General features: G+C 54.1%; 3 protein-coding genes and 1 long non-coding RNA gene across 5 annotated transcripts; 1 reads left to right on the forward strand and 3 right to left on the reverse strand.

Annotated features, from left to right (window-relative positions):
* Positions 1-2,858: 2,858 nt before the first annotated feature.
* LOC146398298 (diazepam-binding inhibitor-like 5) lies at positions 2,859-3,262 on the reverse strand. Its single transcript, XM_084985757.1, has one exon. The coding sequence runs from the start codon at positions 3,260-3,262 to the stop codon at positions 2,999-3,001; it is 264 nt and encodes an 87-aa protein (XP_084841883.1). The 3' UTR covers positions 2,859-2,998.
* On the reverse strand, positions 2,859-4,199 carry LOC146398297 (uncharacterized). Its single transcript, XR_014821632.1, has 2 exons — positions 3,939-4,199; positions 2,859-3,319 (listed from the first exon to the last, which is right to left on the reverse strand). It is a non-coding gene; the product is annotated as an uncharacterized LOC146398297 (long non-coding RNA).
* GEMIN4 (gem nuclear organelle associated protein 4) lies at positions 3,979-11,285 on the forward strand. 2 transcript variants are annotated; one of them, XR_014821503.1, is made up of 3 exons: positions 3,979-4,205; positions 6,477-9,724; positions 9,887-11,285. XR_014821503.1 is itself a non-coding variant. In XM_003131811.6 (2 exons), the coding sequence occupies exons 1-2, from the start codon at positions 4,196-4,198 to the stop codon at positions 9,644-9,646; spliced, it is 3,180 nt and encodes a 1,059-aa protein (XP_003131859.3). In that variant the 5' UTR covers positions 3,979-4,195; the 3' UTR covers positions 9,647-9,835. The 2 variants fall into 2 exon arrangements, 1 of the variants encoding a protein (XP_003131859.3); XM_003131811.6 differs by lacking the exon at positions 9,887-11,285 and having other exon boundaries at positions 6,477-9,835.
* On the reverse strand, positions 11,145-19,724 carry TLCD3A (TLC domain containing 3A). Its single transcript, XM_003131817.6, has 5 exons — positions 19,410-19,724; positions 18,887-18,970; positions 14,707-14,911; positions 13,234-13,329; positions 11,145-12,789 (listed from the first exon to the last, which is right to left on the reverse strand). The coding sequence occupies exons 1-5, from the start codon at positions 19,529-19,531 to the stop codon at positions 12,520-12,522; spliced, it is 777 nt and encodes a 258-aa protein (XP_003131865.2). The 5' UTR covers positions 19,532-19,724; the 3' UTR covers positions 11,145-12,519.
* Positions 19,725-20,832: the final 1,108 nt, after the last annotated feature.

Genomic DNA, 20,832 nt, shown 5'->3' on the forward strand with positions numbered 1-20,832 from the left:
GAAATTTACTCCTTAAAGAGCAGTAAAGAAGTGCCCTTGCCTCAGACCTCTTTATAAGGTAATGGAGTCATTGGTTCAAAAATCAAAATAATATCGAGTTCCCTGGTGGCCTAATGGTTCAAGGATCCTGTGGTGTGGGTTCATCCCTGGCCTGGGATCTTCTGCACACCTTTGGTGTGGCCAGAAAAATCAAATCAGTATGAAAAGGTACTCACGGAAAAGTCTTGCTCCTACCTGCCCCATCAGTCCCATTCGCCCTGCCTCCTCCTCATTAGGCAAACAAATATATTCTTATTTTCTCCCTTCTTTGCCACAAAACTCAGCACACTGTGTACACTATGCTTTGCTTTTTTCTGTTTCTTTGTAATAATGCATTCTGCAGTTGCTGTTTACAGTCCTAATTGTGGTACTGTTTCACTTTATCTGGTTTCATAATGATTTGCAGAATGGTATGGCTATACTTACAGCTCCTCAATCAAAATCATATTTTGGAAAGAGTTGTTCTATCATTATTTTTACTATTCATTCGCATTTAATGTGAAACGTGGTCCTAAAAGCATCCAGATGTGTTCATGATATCTTCCAAAGGATGCCCAATGCTTATAAGGAAGAGTTTTTCAGCCACTGTGGTATCCTGAGTATACTTCATTCTTAAGTAATGTGTTTAAGTCTGTAGCAACTTCCTGCAAATACAGGAATGTAGAATCTTGAAGATATCTGGTGAAATTTGCTTTCTTTTATCCTCCGAATTCTTATTTATGGTTGTTTCTTTTTTTTTTTTTTTTTTGTCTTTTTAGGGCTGCGCCCATGGCATGTGGAAGTTACCAGGCTAGGGGTCACACTGGAGCTGCAGCTGCCGGCCTACACCCCAGCCCCAGCAACATCAGGTCCAAGCCATGTCTGCGACCTACACTGCAGCTCATGGCAATGCTGGATCCTTAAGCCACTGAGCAAGGCTAGGGATTGAACTAGGGTTCATTACCTCCGAGCCACTACTGGAATTCCTATGGTGGTTTCTTCTATTGCTTAATAGGTCTTGCATGAACTGGAGCTGACATGATGTCATGAGCTGTGAAAATAGTTTTTAATTGAGGAAAGTATTAGAAATTCTATGCCACAGCAGACAGTTTTCCCTGAAATGTCTTTAATAGTACCACGTAGCACTCCATATCCCAGTGCACCACTGTGCATTGATGCCTCTGTGGTGACGCTTGGAGGAGAAGCTGGGCCCTTGCACAGGTCAAGGGATGCACTGTGCTCCTAAAACAAACCCCATTTACACATGTGTACATACTGTCCCACAAACATCCCCAAGCAGAGACCACAGTTAGCTAAGGGAGTAGTCCTGTGAAGATTTTGATTGCATACCTTTAAGTGAGTTTTAGAGGCTGGGATTTTGAAACCATCCGTTCCAGGGTTTCTCAACTGCTGTGTTGGGATGCATCAGTTCATCAATTACTTCACTAAAGTTTGGCTTCTCTCGGAGTTCCCACTGTGGCACAGTGAATTAAGGATCTGGTGTTGCCAGAGCTGTGAAGGCTGCAGCTCTGGCTTGGATTCTATCCCTGGCTCAGGAACGTCCATATGCCGAGGGTGCCACCAAAAAAAGAAAAAAAAAATGACTTCCCTCAAAACATTCATCTCATCAGACCTGTGTTCAGTAGGGGCTTTGGGTAGTAGGATTTGACTTTAGCTTTTTGGAAGACAGAGCCCCTTTCCCCTCAGTAATGTTGGGTTAGTAGTGACTAGACAACCTCGGATGAGATAAGGGGCCTTAGCCTCCTCTCCTTCCTTCTCCGCCTCAACCCCAGAGGCTCAGCTTCTGAAGAATGGTCTCATGAGCATTTTCAAAGCACGATTCTCCCCCAGCTCCTCCGCTCCTGCCAAATATCTACACATGCTCTGAGAATAGAAAGGACGGGAGCTCCTTACTCAGAATCATACAGAAAGCCAGTTTGGATGGAACTTTCCCTAAAGGAAAGATATTCTTTTTCATTATTTTTTGTCTATTTTTGTTGTTGTTGCTATTTCTTGGGCTGCTCCCACGGCATATGGAGGTTCCCAGGCTAGGGGTTGAATCGGAGCTGTAGCCACCGGCCTCCGCCAGAGCCACAGCCACGCGGGATCCGAGCCGCGTCTGCAACCTACACCACAGCTAACCCACTGAGCAAGGGCAGGGACCGAACCCGCAACCTCATGGTTCCTAGTCGGATTCGTTAACCACTGCGCCACAACGGGAACTCCTATTTTTTGTCTATTTTAGAGCTGGACCGGAGTCACATGGAAATTCCCAGGCTAGGGGTTGAATTAGAGCTACAGCTGCCAGCCTACATCACAGCCATAGCAACATGGGATCCGAGCTGTGTCTGCGACCTACACCACAGCTCTCAGCAATGCTGGATCCTTAACCCACTGAGCGAGGCCAGGGATTGAACTTTCATCCTCACGGATCCTAGTCGGGCTCATTAACTACTGAGCCACGAAGGGAACTCCCAGGAGAGATAGATTTTTTTTTTTTTTTTTGGTCTTTTGTCCTTTTTGACCTGAGGCACATGGAGATTCCCAGACTAGGGGTCTAATCGGAGCTGCAGCTGCTGGCCCACACCAGAGCCACAGCAATGCCAGATACAAGCTGCACCTGCGACCAACACCACAGCTCATGGCAGTGCTGGATCCTTAACCCATTGAGCAAGGCCAGGAGTTGAACCCGCAACCTCATAGTTCCTAGTCGGATTCGTTTCTGCTGCACCGCTACACGAACTCCCAAGATAGATTCTTTTTATACATGTTGGATATCTCCCCAGGACTCTCATAGTCGCTTTGAATTCATCACTTTTCCAGCAGCAGACAATCACTCATGCAGTTTAAGTGATTTATTGATGTCTCAGCTCTGGTTTGTTAGGGTTTCAGGACATTTCCCCCAGCAAGGTCTTTTAAGAAGCCCCATTCCCTACCAGAGGAACCATGCTACTTCATTCTGCGTGACACTCTGTCCTCCCTAACCAGCTTCGTTTTTCTTCAGTTCTTCCACTTTGGCAACATAGAGCCTCATGGCGTCCATCTTGGACATCCCTTTGTTCCCATTCCATGCCTCCCACTTGGCCTTGGCTTTCGCATCAGTGGCTGGAGGGGCAGGGATGTTGCAGTCGCCCTGAGTGGCTTGTTTGTAGAAGCTGTACACCAGCAATTTCTCCTTATCATTCACTGGCCCCTTCAACTGCTTGATGGCAGCGCAGGCCATCTCAAACTCCACTTGGCACATTGGGAGAGCTGAGGCTGGTCCCCTCTGTCTTTTCTAGATGTTATCTGGCGCTGGAAGCTGTTGGATGGAAAGTTAGAAACACTTGAGGTTGGTGATTAAGTCTGAGAAGGAGGGAAAGGGAGAAAGGGAGACAGGACAATGTGTGGGAAGAACATAGAATATTTGTTTTCTCAGTGGGAAATCAAATGTGTTTTCATAGATTGCAAATCAGGCCCCATTGAATTAGATCTGCCCAAGTATTTTGGCTCATTTTCTAAGGAGGAGGTCAATTCATTGACGTTTCAAAGGCGTCTTTGATGCCAGAAAATGATGGAGCAGCTATTGCTGTCTGAAGGCGGACTGCTGAGGGGCCAGGGGGTTCTGAGAGAGACCCTCTGCGGAGGAGGAAGCCTTTCAGGGCATGGTGCGCCTGTGCAAGTTAGTGGGCGGCTTGGGAGGGGCGTTCAGTGAGGGTGAGCCGTGTGCGACAGATCAGCGGATAACTGCATGCGGGAGAACGCGGGGCTAGTGATGTAACTAGCGGGTGGGACTCACTAGGGCCCAGGGAGAAGGAGCCTGAGAGCACAGACGCTTGGCGAGGCGGAGCCAGGAGTGGGAGGGGCGGGCGCCTTGGGGGCGGGGCCTGGGGAGAGGAAGGGGCGGGGCTCGCCGTGGGGACGGAAGCGTGGGTACTTGCCTGTTGACTGCGTCGAGGGCCGGGGCCGATAGGGGGCGCTGTGGGCCTGGCGGTCCCGACGCCGCGGACACGCTGAGCGACAGAGGTCGGCGGAGAAACCGCGTGGAACCCGAGCTGAGACTGAGGGCGGGGGCCGAGACGCGGCCCATTGTCCCGCCCCCCGGCGCCTGCCATTGTGCCGTGACGCCTGCGCCGCCCTCGCGCCCGGGCGGGAGAGGGGTGGCTCGCGCCGCCGCCAGGCCGCCAGCATCGCCGCCATGGACCTAGGTGGGTGTTTGGCTCCCCTGTCCCGGGCCCGCGAGAGCCGCGTCCCCCAACCGGCGACCACGCAGTGCTGAGCGGGTCCTGGCTGAGGGAGACCTCCGGGTCAGGGAGGGGTTTGAGAGGGCGGGGGCGTCCCGGAGACCGGGGTCGGAGCGGCCGGGCTCCAGCCCCGGCCCCGCGGCGTCTCGGCCCGCCTCTTGCCGACTGCGGGCCAAGCGGATGTGAAGTTAGCGTTCCCGGGAGCGGACGGGTTCGGGCACGTGCTTAGGCAAAGGTCGGGCGAGGAGGATGCCCCGGGGGATCCCTGATGCCCCGGCGGTTTCATTTATTGGACGTTTAGTAAGTTCCTGAACAAGTTTCTTACGGTCTTGAGGTCTTCATAGATAAAACGTGGTGACGATATCGTATCCGCCTCAGAGAGTTTGGGGAAGTTTTCACCGAGGTCGCTTGTGTACAGTGTCCGGTCGGGTACCTGGCGCAGAGCTAGCGTTTTTCACACCGGCAGTTGTGGGGACCGTTTGTAGCAGCGGAGGTGGCTCGTGCATCTGGATTCCTCAGAGTCAAAGTCTGGGAGCGGGGAGCTAGTCTAAATCGGCGGCTCCTTGCCCTGCCACCCCCCCCCCCAACCTGGACGTGCTTTTAAGGGCATTAGACCAGGAGACTTCTGGGAGAGCTGGGGTGAGGCTTTCCAAGATGTGCCGGTATTGGGCTGTAGAGAAGCGTTCAGGTCGCTGTCCCCAGCAGCGGGGGAGGGTAGAGTAGGAAGAGTTTGGAGCCCTGCAGCTGTGGTGATCTGTCCCAGCCCCACCGCTTTGTAGTTCCCGCATCCTGGGCAGCTTGTTTCAGTCCTAAATGTTTCCACCTCCAAAACAGGAACGGTCTTCAAAAGGTTGAAGATTAAAAGAGATCTTAACACACCAACTAGCACAGTGCCTGGTACCGAGTAAGCCCTTAATATTAACATAAGGAGTGGGTGATCACAAGCACCAGTTAACCTGTAGTGAAAAAACAGTTTGGGATTTGCCCAGCCATTCACTGCTTCTGAGACTTACTCCTTCAGGTAGCACATGTACTTACTGTCTCTTGAAAGTTGGTCTCAGGACCAAACATCTCAGCTGAGCAGATAATGCAGTAAAATTACATTGACAGTCAGAAGGGAGCATATTTCGGGTCCCTGGGAGAGCAGCCTGAGCCAGAAAGAAGGGCCAGCAACCCCCAGGGAGACCCCTCAGCAGCCTAACCCTCCCCCAGGTCTGCCTCGGGCACTGGGCCCCAGGGTGGATTCCTTCACGGGTAGGTCACCTAGGAGTGCTGCTCCCTTAAGCAGAGTCTCCTGGAATCGAGATTCTCTCTGCTGACTCCCGGCCTGTGAAAGTGGGGAAGATGTGTTCTTGGGGGCATGAAGGACTGAGGAAGGGGCACTAGGGAAGGGGAGAGGGGTCGGGGGTGAGCCGTATTCATGCTCTTGATTTCGTTTCGGGGCCAGAGAAGATATACTTGAGAGAGACCCATGTCCTTTGCTTTTTCTGAGCTGGAGGAGGCAAAGAAGAGAGACAATTCATCGGGTCCTGCCAACAGTGGAGAGGTTTGAGGGAACCAGTGTTTAGTGAGCCCTTAATCAGGCTCTTTGTAGCCAGAGTCTGATTGTAGCTGTGTCTTACTTGACCCTCAGCAGCCCTGGGAGATGAGATCAGAAGCCAGTAGTGCCCAGGGCTTGACTGGCATGTCCTCTTTGGTCTTCGCAGTCCTAATGTGAAGTTGGTATTATCCCCACGTAAGCAGAAGGGCAGCTCAGAGAAGTATTTTGTCCAAGATCATACCACTTTTAAATGGCTGAGCTAGGATTTAAACCCATGTCTAATTAAACATCCCAAGATGTCTTCCTTGCTAAGTTCTTCAAGGCTCACTGGAGGAAGGACTTTTTTTTTAAGGGCCCCACCTGAGGCATATGCAGATTCCCAGCCTAGGGGTAGCCGCCAGCCTACACCACAGCCACAGCAATGCTGGATCCTTAACCCACTGAGCAAGGCCAGGGATCGAACCCGAGTCCTCATGGATACTAGTCAGGTTCGTTAACCACTGAGCCATGGCGGGAGCCCCTGCAGTGGCTCTTTGACCCCTTCTTCCCCCTCTCCTACTGGTTTCATTTAAACCCCTTATCTCTAAGGCGAATCACGACAGCCCCCGATTAAGTGCCGTCTTTCCCTCTGACCTCTGCTTGCTGTTCTGAACATTTTTACCACATTCCGTCCTGTTCGGCTTGTGTCTGTGCAGGACCTTTGAATATCTGTGAAGAAATGACTATTCTGCACGGGGGCTTCTTGCTGGCCGAGCAGCTCTTCCACCCCAAAGCTCTGGCAGAACTGACCAAGTCTGACTGGGAGCACGTCGGGCGGCCCATCGTGGAGGCTCTGAGGGAGATCTCCGCGGCCACGGCGCACTCCCAGCCCCTCGCCTGGAAGAAGAAGGCCCTGATCATCATCTGGGCCAAGGTTCTTCAGCCCTACCCCGCCACCCCTTCCGACACCGAAGCTCGGTGGCAGGAGGACGTGTTCTTCTCCGTAGGCAACATGATCCCCGCCATCAATCACACGGTCCTTTTCGAGCTGCTCAAGTCCCTGGAAGCGTCCGGGCTCTTTATCCAGCTCCTGCTGGCCTTGCCCACCGCCGTCTGCCGCGCCGAACTGGAGCGCTTTTTGGAGCACATGGCTGTCGACACGTCTTCAAAGGACGTGGCCTTTTTCCTCGACGTCTGGTGGGAAATGATGAAGCACAAGGACGATCAGCAGGACCCCCTGCTCTCCCAGTTCCGGACAATGGCCCATAAGTACCTGTCCTCTTCGGATGAGTTCTCCCACCCTCCCAAGAGGTTTAAGTCGGACCCGGACGTGTGTCCTACCATGCCCCTGCTGGCCATGCTGCTCGCCGGGCTGAAGCAAATCCGAAGTCGGATCCTGTGTCCCGGGATGAAGTGCTGCACGCTGGCCAACCTGGCCGACATGCTGAGCGTGTTCGCGCTGGCGGAGGACGACCCCCAGGAAGTGTCGGCGACCGTGTATCTGGACAAACTGGCCACGGTGATCTCCGTGTGGAACTCGGACGCCCGGAACCCGTATCACCAGCAGGCGCTGGCGGAGAAGGTCAAGGAGGCCGAGCGGGACATCAGCCTCACCTCGCTGGCCAGGCTGCCCAGCGAGACGACGTTCGTGGGCTTCGAGTTCCTGCGCGGCCTGCTGCGGGACTGGGGGGAGGAGCTGCAGGCCATGCTGGGCAGCGGCCAGGGCACCAGCTACGACAGCTACCGGCTGTGTGACAGCCTGACGTCCTTCAGCCAGAACCTGAAGCTCTTCCTGGCCACCAGCAGCCTGTCCAAGGAGGAGAGGCAGGTGGGCTCCGAGCTGGCGGAGTGCGTGGGGGCCTTCCTGAAGAGCACGAACCGGGTGCTGGGGAAGAAGGGCTTCGAGAAGGACATCGCCGCCTCCATCGCCATGGCCATCATCGAGCAGAAGATGGACCGGCACATGGAAATGTGCTACATCTTCGCTTCCGAGAGGAAGTGGGCCTTCTCGGACGCGTGGCTGGCCTGCCTGGTGAACAACCGGGCTCTCTTCCGAGAGCCGGGCCTGGTTTTGAAGCTGCTGGAAACGGTGACGGACGTCAGCACGGCAGACGGGGCCGTCCCCGAGGCTCAGGTCAAGCAAGTGATCGCCCTGACCCTGGAGTGCTACGCGCACCTCTCGCTGCCGGACAAGAACAAAGTCCTCTCGGGCGTCCTGCTTTCCTGGGGGCGCAAGGGCCTCTCGGAGAAGCTGCTGGCTCACCTGGAGGGCTTTCAGGAGGACCTCAACACGACTTTCAACCAGCTGGCGCAGAGCGCCTCTGAGCAGGGCCTGGCCAAGGCCGTGGCTTCCGTGGCCCGCCTGGTGATTCTGCACCCGGAGGTCACGGTCAAGAAGCTGTGTGGCATGGCCGTGGTCAACCTCGGCACCCACAGGTTCCTGGCCCAGATCCTCACCGCCTTCCCCGCCCTCAGGTTCACGGAAGAGCAGGGTCCAGACCCCTCCCCCACCTTCGTGGTGTCCTGCCTCAAGGAAACCGTCTGGACGAAGTTCTCCACGCCCAGGGAAGAGAAGCAGTTTCTGGAGCTCCTGAGCTGCCTGGCGAGTCCCGCGAAGCCGCAGGGGATTCCAGTCGCGGCTCTCCTCGAGCCCGACGAGGTGCTGAAGGAGTTCGTGCTGCCTTTCCTGATGCTGGATGTCAGGGAGGTGGACCTGAGCCTGCGGATCCTCATCCAGACCCTCGAAGCGCACGCGTGCCTGGAGGACTACTGGCTGCAGACCTGCTCTCCGTTCCCGCTCATCGTCAGCCTCTGCCAGCTCCTGGATGGCTTCAGCAAGTACTGGCAGCTCCCCAGGGAGAAGCGGTGCCTCCCTCCGGACGGGAAGGACCTCGTGATCCACATCCTGGAGCTGCTCTGCGAGGTGGTCCTGGCCAACGCCGAGACCTTCTCCCCCGACACCTGGGTCAAGTCCCTGTCCTGGCTCCACCGGAAGCTGGAGCAGCTGGACTGGACGGTGGGCCTGCGACTGAAGGGCTTCTTTCAGGGCCACTTCAAGTGCGAGGTGCCAGCCACGCTCTTTGAGATCTGTAAGCTCTCCGAGGACGAGTGGACCTCCCAGGCCCACCCCGGGTACGGGCCGGGCACGGGCCTCCTTGCCTGGATGGAGAGCTGCTGCACCTCCAGCGGCATCTCGGAGCGGATGCTCGCCCTCTTGGTGGTCGACGTGGGCAACCCCGAGGAGGTCAGGCTGTTCAGCAAGGGCTTCCTGGTGGCCCTGGTGCAGGTCATGCCCTGGTGCAGCCCCCAGGAGTGGCAGTGCCTCAACCAGCTGACCAGGAGACTGTTGGAGAAGCAGCTCCTGCACGTCCCCTACAGCCTGGAGTACATTCAGTTCGTTCCGCTGCTCAACCTGAAGCCCTTTGCCCAGGAGCTCCAGCTCTCTGTACTCTTGCTGAGAGCTTTCCAGTTTCTCTGCAGCCAGAGTTGTCGGAACTGGCTTCCCCTGGAAGGCTGGAGCCACGTGGTCAGGCTCCTGTGTAACAGCCTGACCGGCCTTCTGGACTCAGTGAGGCTGATCCAGTCCGTTGGCCCTTGGGCCCAAGGACAAGAGCAGGACCTGAGCCAGGAAGCCCTCTTTTTTTACACGCAGGTGTTCTGCCATGTCCTGCACATCATGGCCATGCTCCACCAAGAGCTGTGCGAACCACTCTACGTTCTGGCCTTGGAGATCCTCACCTGCTACGAGACCCTGAGCAAGACCAACCCTTCCGTTAGCTCCTTGCTCCAGAAAGTCAACGAGCAGCGCTTCTTAAAGTCCATTGCCGAGAACATCACCCCTGAGGAGCGGCGCCAAACCCTGCTGCAGAAGATCAGCAGCTTCTGACCTCGGGGATCAGAAAATAGCTGGGCCTCACCCTGGCGGGGTCTGCAGGCCCTGAGCTGAGAAACGCAAACTTTCCAGGTACGTGACATTGTACAGAAGCCCAAAAATGTGACAGTAGCAGTGCAAAGAAAATAGTTTCTTAGGTATTTGTAACATACAAATTATAATAAAATGCTCTCTGGAGTTTCATCTTGCCTCTTCTTCCCCCCCCCACCGCCTTCCCCCACCCCGCCCTTTTAGGGCCACACCTGCTGTGGGACTACGCCACAGCCACAGCCACGCCAGATCCAAGTCACATTTGCAACCAACACCACAGCTTGCGGCAGCGCCCGGTTCTTTAACCCACGGAGCGAAGCCAGGGATCAAACCCGCATCGTCAGGGATGCCGTGTCGGGTTCCTACCCACTGAGCTGCAAAGGGAACGCCCATCTTTCCTCTTTTGAGCCTTTCTTATCAGTGGTCTGGGCTCGGCAACACACTCTGAACTCGGGCTCAGCCCGTCTTAAAGATCAGGTCAGGCCGGGAGGAACAGCATCGTAACTGGCCTCCACCCGAGAGTTTGGCAGGTAAGTCTAAAGGGGGAACCACCCAAGTGGCCCCATCACAAGGGCGGTGTTGTGTACTGGGACTCGTTGTAAGAGTCGTTTGGAGGGCTCTTGGAAGGGGCAGCAACTACGGAAAGGACCCTCCTCTGCCCCCAGGCGGCCCTGTGATTGGTGTGTCTCCAGGGCCTGCAGCCTCTGTGAAAGGAGAGGGTTGGACCAAGAACATGAGATGTTGGGGGGCAGATCAATGACCTTCAGAAGATGCCCCACAGAGTTGACCGCCCCCCCCGTCATTCAGTGGATCCCCAAGGGCCTGTGCTGAAACTGCCTGGTAAACACAGCTGAGGCGTGTGTAGGGGACGGGTGTAATTATCTTCTGCCTCGGATGGGTTGTCACAGTTTAAAGAATGAGCAGGAGCAGGGATGGTGTGCAAAGATGCGTGAAAATGAGAATTTCACGTGCCCAGCATCTGTGACAGAGCTATGAGGACTGGCCGGCAAGGTGTCTACCTGGGAGGCCAGGAAGGACAGGAGGAGCCCCGTCCCGGTCAGATCCACGCCCCGGTCAGAGCGAGGGCCTGTGCACGTTTCCTCCCCCCCTGCAGTGGGCTGGCTCCACGGCCTCCCATTGGCTGTGCGCCCTCCGGACAGACTCCTAGTTGGGATTCACCTGGGAAGAGAAGGGCCTAAAGGTCCATGATTCCACTGGGCCTGAACTCTGGAACGCTGCCTCGTCTTCCCAGAACCAGAATTACAGGATCATGTTCAAGAGAGGTGTGAGTCAGGCCCTCCTGGAGGCTGGAAAGCGCTCACACATCCCCCGCCCCGGCAGCCGGCCCCCCTGCCGCTTAGATGAGAACTCAGGCCAGAAACGAGCAGACGGCAGCCATTCACGTTGGGTCACAGGATGGATCTTAGAGTTGGTATGGCTGTATTTCACAAACGAGAATGAGTTGGAAAATATTAGTGCAATTTAATCACCACAGGAGTGATTTATCAGGATACACTGATGGTAAACAAAACAGTAAAAAAAATTACAGCATTTTATGATTTTTAAATGGCACCCATTAAAGACTGAAATAGTCAAAATCGAAGACACTGTTACACATTCAGTACTTTAAAAGTTCACGAACAACAATGGATTAAGTAAAAGGCACTTTTAAAAACCTAGTTTTTTAACTACCTCTTGGGGAAAAACTTCATGGTAGCGGGTTCTAAACCCCATCCTTGTTAAGGGACATTTAGTGTTGGCACCAGAGTATCCTCTTTGCAAATGGCAGGTGAAGAAGTCCGTCCAAGGACAGGTTTCGGCCAGGGCTGTCTTGCGCTCTTGCCCTCCAGCCTCCTGGGGCCACGCGGTGGTAACTCAGATAGGAGCAGGCTTTGGACCACAGGCTCTGGCTTATCGGGAGGCAGTCTAGCTAAGATATCTCAGGGTTTGGGGTACAGAAGTCCTTTCTGCTTCATATGAGAAGGACAATGTCAAAGAGGGGGGTTACGCAGCAAATAGTGCAGTAGCTGTCACTTGCTGTTACCCTGGAGTTTTCACAAGAGCATCCTGCGTGTGTCGATCCGGTGAGAAGGCTTGAGGGACACACCAGAAAGGGAACGGTATCTGTGGCGTGTTTACAGCAAGCTCACAAGCTTGACTTTGGTCTTAACCGAGGCAGCGTGCGAAGGAGCTGACCTGTTGACCTTGCTACCTGCTCAGGTGCTTCAGGCTCCCATCCCTGCCTCCTTCCCCACCCCACCAGTGAGACTTCTGATTGGAAGTCGGTCGGCAGGAGGATTCAATGTTGGCACATGGATGAAAGGATGAGGCAGAGGGCCAGCAGGTTACCTAGTAAACAATAAAACCTACCTACCCACAACAGCTTCCCCAGGCCAGCCTCGCAAGGAATTATTTCAAGGACCAAGTCACTGCCTGCTTGTGCTGGCCCAGTCGATGTGGGACTGCCCTGAGTGGTTGGAAAGGTCTGGAGCCACCACCGTCAGGTGCCCAGCTATCACACCCCATGCTGCTGCCTCCCAGAGCCCTTGAGATAAGACCCAAGGAAGGGTCCTCAGCCTGGCATTAAAGCCACTTGACTGTCAGTGGAAGTCGGACAGGATCCAATAGTTGTTACTAAGAAAAAAAGTGCTTTTGCAAAAGGGGCAGGTTAGAACAGGGAGGTAATAAGAATATTCTTTAGAAAAACCCAGATCCATCTGCTTGTCAATACCCAAAAGGCTGAGGTCCCCCAGGGCACCGTTTGGAATGTGGTCCGTGGCATACTGAGTGGATGGAGGCAGCTGTGTGCGGAGGCGCCCACCCTGCCTGACTCACAGCTAACCATCCTTTTTGGCCGAGGGAGCACTGAAGAGCCGGGCTGCCTTCTTGCACAGCAGAGAGAACCAGTAGATCTGGGGAGCGACCAGGAAGGCGTTGGCCACGTTGCAGTAGAAGGGAATCCTGGACGGCACTTGGAGCAGGCTCAGCCCCTGCTGCTGCCCGTAGGACCAGTACATGAAGGGGAAAAGGAGGATCCGACAGAAGAAGAAGGTGGTCAGCGTGAGGATTCCGTTCACCTTGTACAGCAGCGTGTGCTGCTGCTTTAGCTGCAAAAGAGGGACCGAGAGTGCAGGGTCACCTTCAAGGACTCACTGGCCTGAATCCCACAACGTCAAGGCCGAGCGCCCACGATTCCAACCCTTGCGGAAAAGGTAATTGAGCCCTGCGGTATTTCTCTACGCATAGAGCCTCGTATTTTTTCCAGGAGTGATGTTAAATGTCACCTAAGCCACCCGGCCGAGTACAGGAACGATGGATGCGGGAGAGTCTGTGGCCAGGAAAGATACAAATAAAGAACGGGGTCAAGTTTGAATCAGACACACAGTTTTATCCCCATTGGCTCAGAGGACCAACGGACCTTCAAGTCTGTTCAAGGGTCTCCTGCCCCACTAGTCACAGCACTAAGGGGATTTCTCCAGACCCCACAATCTACCAGGGAGAAGCAGAGCCCGTTCCCGTGGCGCTGCTGCCGCCCCTTCATTCATACGTGCCTGAATCAGAACCCTGCCCAGCGACACGAATGGAGTGCTCAGTTCTGCTGTGAAGATGCAGCCGACAAAGAAGTCCCCCAGCTCTCCCCTGAGCCTCTGCAGATGAAAAGGGGAGAATGGGGAACAAGGAGTAGAAGTTAAGGAATCACTGGAAGAAAGATCCTAGCGAGGGCTAATGAGAGGGATACCCTGGGTGCCACGGAGGAAAGGGGAAGGGAAGTGGGCCAGCGCAGTGCAGTTCCCACTCTGCGGCCCCCGTAGCAACAGCGCTCAAATCCCCAGGGTCCGGAGGCCACTGCACGTCGCTGACTGCATTACACACCCAACTTTCTCTGAATCTCAGTGTCCACCTGCAGCCCACCCTTGGCTATCCAACTTAGTCATGCCAGGTGCACTCGGGCAGTTCAGTTCCACAAAACATGTGCCAGGCCCTGTGCTAGATGTTAGGGTCCCAACACAAGAGAGACTTGTTAAAGAAAGCAACACACTCTGCCTCTCCTTTCACGAAAGCAGAATCGCATAGCCGCTCTGTGTCTTAGTACTGCTGAATGGGGAAATTTTTTTTTTCTTTTTTTTTTTTTGCTTCTTAGGGCCACACACATGACATATGGAGGTGCCCAGGCTAGGGGTCCAATTGGAACCACAGCTGCTGGCCTACACCCACAGCCACAGCAACATCAGATCCGAGCTGCATCCACGACCTACACCACAGCTCATGGCAACTCTGGATCCTTAACCCGCTGAGCGAAACCAGGGATCGAACCCTCAACCTCACGATTCCTAGTCAGATTTGTTTCCACTGTGCCACAATGGGAATTCCATAGTAAGCAAATTCTTAGAGCCCCAGATTCTTCATCTATGGTGTAGGGCGAACAATTTCTACTTATTAGTTCTAATAATTTCTAATGATTACTAGAAAGCTATGAGTTTTTAAATCAAGCGTCTGTCACCTGGTCGGGACTCGGCAATCACTAGTTTCCCCTCAGCATTCCCATTTCTCTACCGTGTTGGGTGGGTTTTCTATGGGAAAAAATGGATCTGGGGAGGAATTGTGAGGTTATTTGAGTCTGTGCTTTTCTGACATCAAAATAATGCATCCGGCCCTCTGGGCACTATTAGAGCAAATAACCAGTGGACTGGGCTACTCTCATTTCTTTAAAATGATTTTTATGTTGTTTAGTATTTTATATTGTTTTTATACTGTACGAATGAAAGGCAGAGCCTTTGACAAATGCTAGGGAATCACCAGGCTGGAAGTTGCTGGGGAAGAGGGCCACAGACATTTCAGATGTGACCCCTTTTCCCACGCAGAGCCTGGGGGATTCACTGGGGAAGCGGTGGCCTGAGGGGAGCAGGTGCCAGAGGAAAGGGAGGACAAGGGGCGACGTGACTCCTGGGCAAGGGTCGGGATACTGGATTACACAGGGGACGCCAGGGAGCAAGCTCGCGGTGGCCATCCCGGGAGGCCATTACCTGTGCAACCGGCACCAGGACACACAGAATGACCACGTGGTGCGTGATCATGAGGCGGTTTTTACTTAGGAAGTTTCGGAAAATGGTGAGGGGCTGTCTGCTGCTCTGGTCCCCGGCTCGGTACCATTCACAGAGGTACATGGCGTAGGAGTCGTAGACCATGTAGGGAATCAAAAACCAGACGTATTCGCGGGCCAGCCAGTGCCTGCAAGAGAGCATACGGACGGTCCATGCGGTAAACGTGGGCATCGATTGCGAAGGCTCCCAGCCAGCCGCTTCTTAAATCCATCTGCCTCAGCTTTGTACTCAGTCAGCTGTTTTTACTCCACCTGCTCTACAGTGAAGATGCTGACACTGACCAGCGGGGAGAGTGAACGATCTTCTCCAAATCGCAGGGCAGACACCTAAGCGTCAAAGGCAGAAAGCAAGAACCCACTCTGCAGCACGTGTGTCCGCCACTTGCTGCCACTGCTTGCCTGGCCTAGCTACTCATTCGTAATGGGTTTTCCGGTGTTCTGTGATCGAAGCTGACTTTGATACAGATATCTCTACCAGTGATTCAACAGCCCCGCCAAGAAACTGGTTTGGAAGGTGGCCCAAATGCAGTATTTCCAGTTTAACTTCACTGTCTTACTCAATAGTTGGGAGTTTCCTCTAGCATCCATTTGCAACCCCACGTGGAGGTGTTTCTGGAGAGCCGCCCTGGCCATTTTCGTGAAAATTCTGTAGCTAAACCCAATTTCATTCCTTAAGAAAAATTTGTCTGGCCGCGAGCCCAGAGCGCAAGGATTGTCTTATAGCCATCAGATACCAAGAGAGAAGCTAGGACGAAAGACAGTGTTCCCTTCGAGTTGTCCAGAGGGATCAAATCAATATGTGCTGAGTCAAAATGATAGTTTAATCACTGTCCTGGAGCAGTATAGAAGGGCGGTCTCTATAATATCCAAAATTGTGTCCCCCAAATAAAGGATCATTCCATAGAAGCTATATGTGGAAAAAAAAAAAATCTAAGTTGAAATTATGTACTGGCCCAGGAACATTAGGTTCCCTGAGTCAGGCACGTTTTCCTGAGCACCATGTAATATTAGGCAGAAGCAACAGTTTCGTTTTGTGATTTTCAAACTGCACGACCATCAGAATCACCTGCAGCAAGCTTGTTAATGGCTCCACACCCCAGAGACTACAAATGGTGTGCCAGGGGCCTCCCGCCTGTAGTTGTACCTTTGTGTCAGGTGCTCTCACCTAAGGAGCCAGGTCACTGAGCTTCCACACGAGGAGTATGTGGAGGGTGCCACACATGTCTGTTCCTGAATGATTCCACACTTAGCACAGCATAACTAAGTCATGAATAAACAATGAAATCCACAACCAAGTAACGGCATACTCAATGTACATGCAGACAAATTAGCCGTGTTCCACAGAGGCAAAAAGGGGGGGGGGGCAGTTTTTATTCTGCTGCCTGTCTGTGGTATCCTTTGCTTTCTTGAAGCAATTCCAAGTGAAATAACTACAAAGAGCTACTAAAAGCTCAACTGAAACATAACTGACCTCTCCCCTTGAGTGGTGCCTTGGGTTTTAAAATTTTGCGCATAGTTTCAACAAGATGTGAAATGGTGGCTGAAATGGTTGAATTCCCTGAAGACCATATGAGCAAGCGTTTTGGATTATAATTTTAGCTACCACTTGCCTAGACTTTAGCTTTGTTTATAAAATGAAGATAATCCTGGGAGTTCCTCTCGTGGTGCAGTGGAAACGAATCTGACTAGGAACCATGAGGTTGCGGGTTCGATCCCTGGCCTCGCACAGTGGGTTAAGGATCCGGTGTTGCTGAGAACTGTGGTGTAAGTCGCAGACATGGCTCGGATCTGGCATTGCTGTGGCTGTGGCATAGGCTGGAGGCCAGATCAGAACTCTGGTCTGGGAACCTCCATGTGCCATGGGTGTGGCCCTAAAAAAAAAAAAAGATAATCCTTGTCTTAATTCCCTGACAAAGGTAATATGAAGATAAGAAAACTAAAAGTGTGAAAGTCTTTTTAAATGTAAAAAGTACTACCTAATTTAAGTGCTTACATTGAGAAATTGCCTAGAGCTATGACTCTCAGCCCTTTCAGGGATCTGAATCTAAGAAGCTGATGAAATCCTTGGCCCCAGACAACATTCTGCATATAATTTGGGGGGATTAATAGATACCCCCTCCTATCTACAGACATTCTATTTGAAGGCACAAAATGAAAAGATACATAATAGAAAAATATTTGGAGTACAAAATATGAACCCCCCAGGGCCTTGTTTTTCAGCCAGTCCAGGTGCCTTTAGGGCATCCTTGAGCATCCAGGTAAGGAGAGGGCACAGAAAGTGGTGCCTGGCTCCCATTTTGCAAGCAGAGATTCGAAGGCATAAAGATACACAAAAGGAGGACCCTGAAAGCCAAACTCAGATTTGCTAGCATGCTCACGCCACCAAGTCACACAGCTTCGAGGGGAGAACACAACAGTGCTACAGAACTGAAAGTTAAGTGCCCAGATCCATTTTCCCAAAATGTCTAGCGGCTGCCTGCTGCTTGCCCTGAAGTCAGCTCCTGCTAGTCCTCTGGGGCTGCCTTTGTCCTTGTTTACTCTCTGCAAAGGAGGCTGGTTTCAAGTTTGACAAACTGGGGGCAGTGAGGAAGGCTGCTACATAGTCCAAAAGTGCTCAATTAAAGTAAAAATTGGGGGAGTTCCCGTCGTGGCTCAGTGGTTAACGAATCCGACTAGGAACCATGAGGTTGTGGGCCAAGGATTCGGCGTTGCCGTGAGCTGCGGTGTAGGTCGCAGACATGGCTCAGATCTGGCATTGCTGTGGCTCTGGCATAGGCTGGCAGCAACAGCTCCAATTGACCCCTAGCCTGGGAACCTCCATATGCCGTGGGTGCGGCCCTGAAAAGACAAAAGACACACAAAAAATTTAACTGGCGTTCCCGTTGTGGCGAAGCAGAGATGAACCTGACTAGTATCCATGAGGACGCAGGTACCATCTCTGGCCTTGCTTAATGGGTTAAGGATCCAGCGTTGCCGTGAGCTGTGGTGTAGGTCACAGACATGGATCAGAACTGGTGTTGCTGTGGCTGTGGTGTAGGCTGGCAGCTGTAGCTCTGATTCGATCGGTAGCCTGGGAAATTCATATGCCCCACAGGTACAGCCCTACAAAAGCAAAAAAATAAAAATAAAAATTGAACCCAGCCAAGCAAAGGCTGTTAGCCCTTGGTGTATGCAGTCAAAGTCACTTAACCTGTCTTCTTTCGGCATCTACAATTCATCACCAATAGCTGGCTTGTCTAAAAAGGAGCAAATGAAGAGAAGCAGGACAGTGCTGATGGCAAGATTAATCCCAAGTAAGAGGCAGGCACCAAATTTGTGGACCACAGTGAGAGAGACGCCCCACTCAGGCTCCCCTCCCATTCCAGTCTCAAAAGGTGAGAAGCAGGACACTTTGCTGAGTCAACAGGAGAAGGGGGATCACTCGACTGAGGGACAAAGGGGATTCTAGGAAACGGAAGAAAAGGGTGGCTTTCAAGTGAGGAGGGCGCACCGTTCGTTGCTCAGGTTTATATGCTATACAAAGCAGACCAGTCCCATCTTCGTGATGTGTTTCCCTGGATGTGTGTTTTCTGTCCTGCCTCTGGACTATGCTCTAACCCACAAGTGTGTTTTCTGAGAGCTCCAGAAAACTCTTCATTGCCTTTAGCCATGAGGAAAGACAAGAAGAAAGGGGTGGTGGATTTGTTCCTTTCCAACCACACTGGACATATCTTGGCCAATGAATGCTTCAGAACACTGAGATCTTATACCAGGGAGATCATTTAAAAGAACCAGAAGTCATAACAATTCACCCTTGAATAATAATTATCTACTGCACAAAGAACTTGGATCAATGAACCACAACACCCTATATACACCACCTTAAATCAGACTTGGACTCTTGTCATTCTCAGGCATCTCTTCTGTTTAGTTTCTCCTGAGCGGGCAATGCTGAAGGAGAGGAGGAGGGAACTAACTATGGTGCCCAAGTTCCACCCACTAATCAGCTATCCGAGGACCTATGCTGGTAAAGAACTAGTGCCTGTGAGCCACCTAAAGGTGGAAACTTGGAAAAAAGTTCAGCGCTGTGATTCGAACAGCTTTCACCCGGCATCGGATGTTACCTGTCGGTGACCACGTTGCTACAGGAGCGGATGATGATGATCCCAGACCCGGTGGCCAACACAGCCTGCACCGAAGAAACCAGCCTAATGTGCGGCAGAAAAGGAAAAAAGGGGTGTGGGGCGGGGCGCGCTCAGTCCAGTCCTGTGGACCGCGTTAAGCCAGAACTCTTCAACCTGACTCTCCCCGAGGCTGTCAGGGCACCGCGGAGAACGGCAGGGCCGCCGCCGCGCTCCTGATCCCCAAAGCAGCTGGCAGATGTCGGAAGCCGGGAGACATCCGCGCGATGCTCAGCAGCGCCGGCAGCCCCCCACCCTCCAGCCTCCTCCTCGTCCTCCTCCCTCCCTCCCTCCGGGGCAGGACGCACAGGGTCTTCGGAGCGCTGCGGACGGCGCCGCAGAGGGGGCGAGAACCCAGGAGGCAGCCCCCTCGCTTCCTGTCGCCCCCCTTTTCCGCCCTGGGCTCGGCGCCGGGCGGGAGCAGCGGGGGCGGGCAGCCGGGCGGCGGCGCGGCCTCGCCGGGTACCTGGTGCTGATCATCACGCAGTCGTTGTAGGTCCAGGCGGGCCGCGCGCGCCGAAGCCCCCAGGTGCAGAGCCCGAAGAGCCCCGGGAAGAAGAGCGAGCCCCAGGCCAGCGGCAGCAGCATGGGTGCTCGGGCACGGCCGCCTCGCTCGGCTCCCTCGGCGTGGCTCGGTCGGCTCCGCGCGCGCGGATCCCGGACTGGCGCGGCCCGCCCGCCCCTATTTCTATCCTCCGCCCTCCGCCCCCGCCTCGGCCCCGGCCCGCCGCGACTCCGGCCGCCGCCGGGCGCTGGCCCCGAGCCCGCGGCGCCACTCTCCGCGTGACCAGGCCGCGGACCGCGATAGGCGCGGGCCGGCCGGGCGGGGCGGGGTCTCGCCGCCGCCGCCCCTGGGCCGGGAGGCTTCCCCGGGTTCCCCGGCCAGCCGGCCCGCGAGCGGGCTGCGGCGGGAGCTGCTGCCCGCCGGGCCCCGGGTGCGCGGATGCTGCGCCCCCGACCAGCGGCGCGCGAGTGGCCGTCGCCCGCCAGAGGCCGCAGAGGCTGCGCCGAGGCTCTCGGGGCTTCTGTTCCGTCACCGCAGACGCCTCCCCCTCCGTCGGGGACCCGCCTGGCAGACGCACTGCCCCGCTCCTGCCCACGGTCCTCCTCGCCTCCCCTGCCCCGGGCGAGGCGGGCGGGGTGCGGGAGGCCGGAGAAACCAGGTAGGAAAGGCACCGGGTCCAGACCCCCGACCACAGGGTGGGGCGCGCCGGCGGGGCAGGGGCAGGGGCGCGGCCCGGCGGGGGGCATCTCCGCGGGCAGGAGGCAGAGGGCGAGCGGGCTTGCGACCACCTGCCGGCCTGGCTTGTCTGTGAAGCACCCTTGCTTCCAAATGAGAGTCTTAAAAGAAGTGGGCTCTCCACCGGCCAAAGACGGCGTTCCCACGTGCCGCCAACTGCTGGAATTTGTCCAGAGGAGCAGCGCTCCCAAAAACACGAAATCTGGCTGCGGTTCCTCTTTCAAACCACCCATTGAGGTGGACTATCACGGCTTCAGACTTCCCGTGTTACCGTGGTACTGGCCCTTAGCTTTGGGTCAAGATGCTGTCCAGCCTTGGGGACTGTTTTGTTGTTGTTGTCGTTCTTATATAAAAGTTCCTGGGCCAGATGCCCTGAATTTGAATAGATTGGGATCGCATCATTTTCACTGAGCGCCAAACACAGAGCACCAGTATATTAACTTCAGTATTACTGGCTTCTCTCCCTTGGGACTTGCCAGGGTTTTACCTTGGTCTTTATCTTCTTCAGGGCACAAATGTGGGGGGAAGACAGTTCATTTATGTCTACTTCAATTGAAAGGTACTCTGGATCTCTTCAAATCACTGCTCCGCAAAGTGCTGAGCAAAGACCCTAAGAAGACTTTGGACCCTTGGGCTTGGCCTCCCCGGG

The sequence above is a fragment of the Sus scrofa genome, chromosome 12, assembly GCF_054392235.1.
Source record: "Sus scrofa isolate SSC_HxYL_T2T_F1_AM1 chromosome 12, Sscrofa_HxYL_maternal_Yorkshire_Landrace_v2.0, whole genome shotgun sequence".
Lineage (NCBI taxonomy): Eukaryota > Metazoa > Chordata > Mammalia > Artiodactyla > Suidae > Sus > Sus scrofa.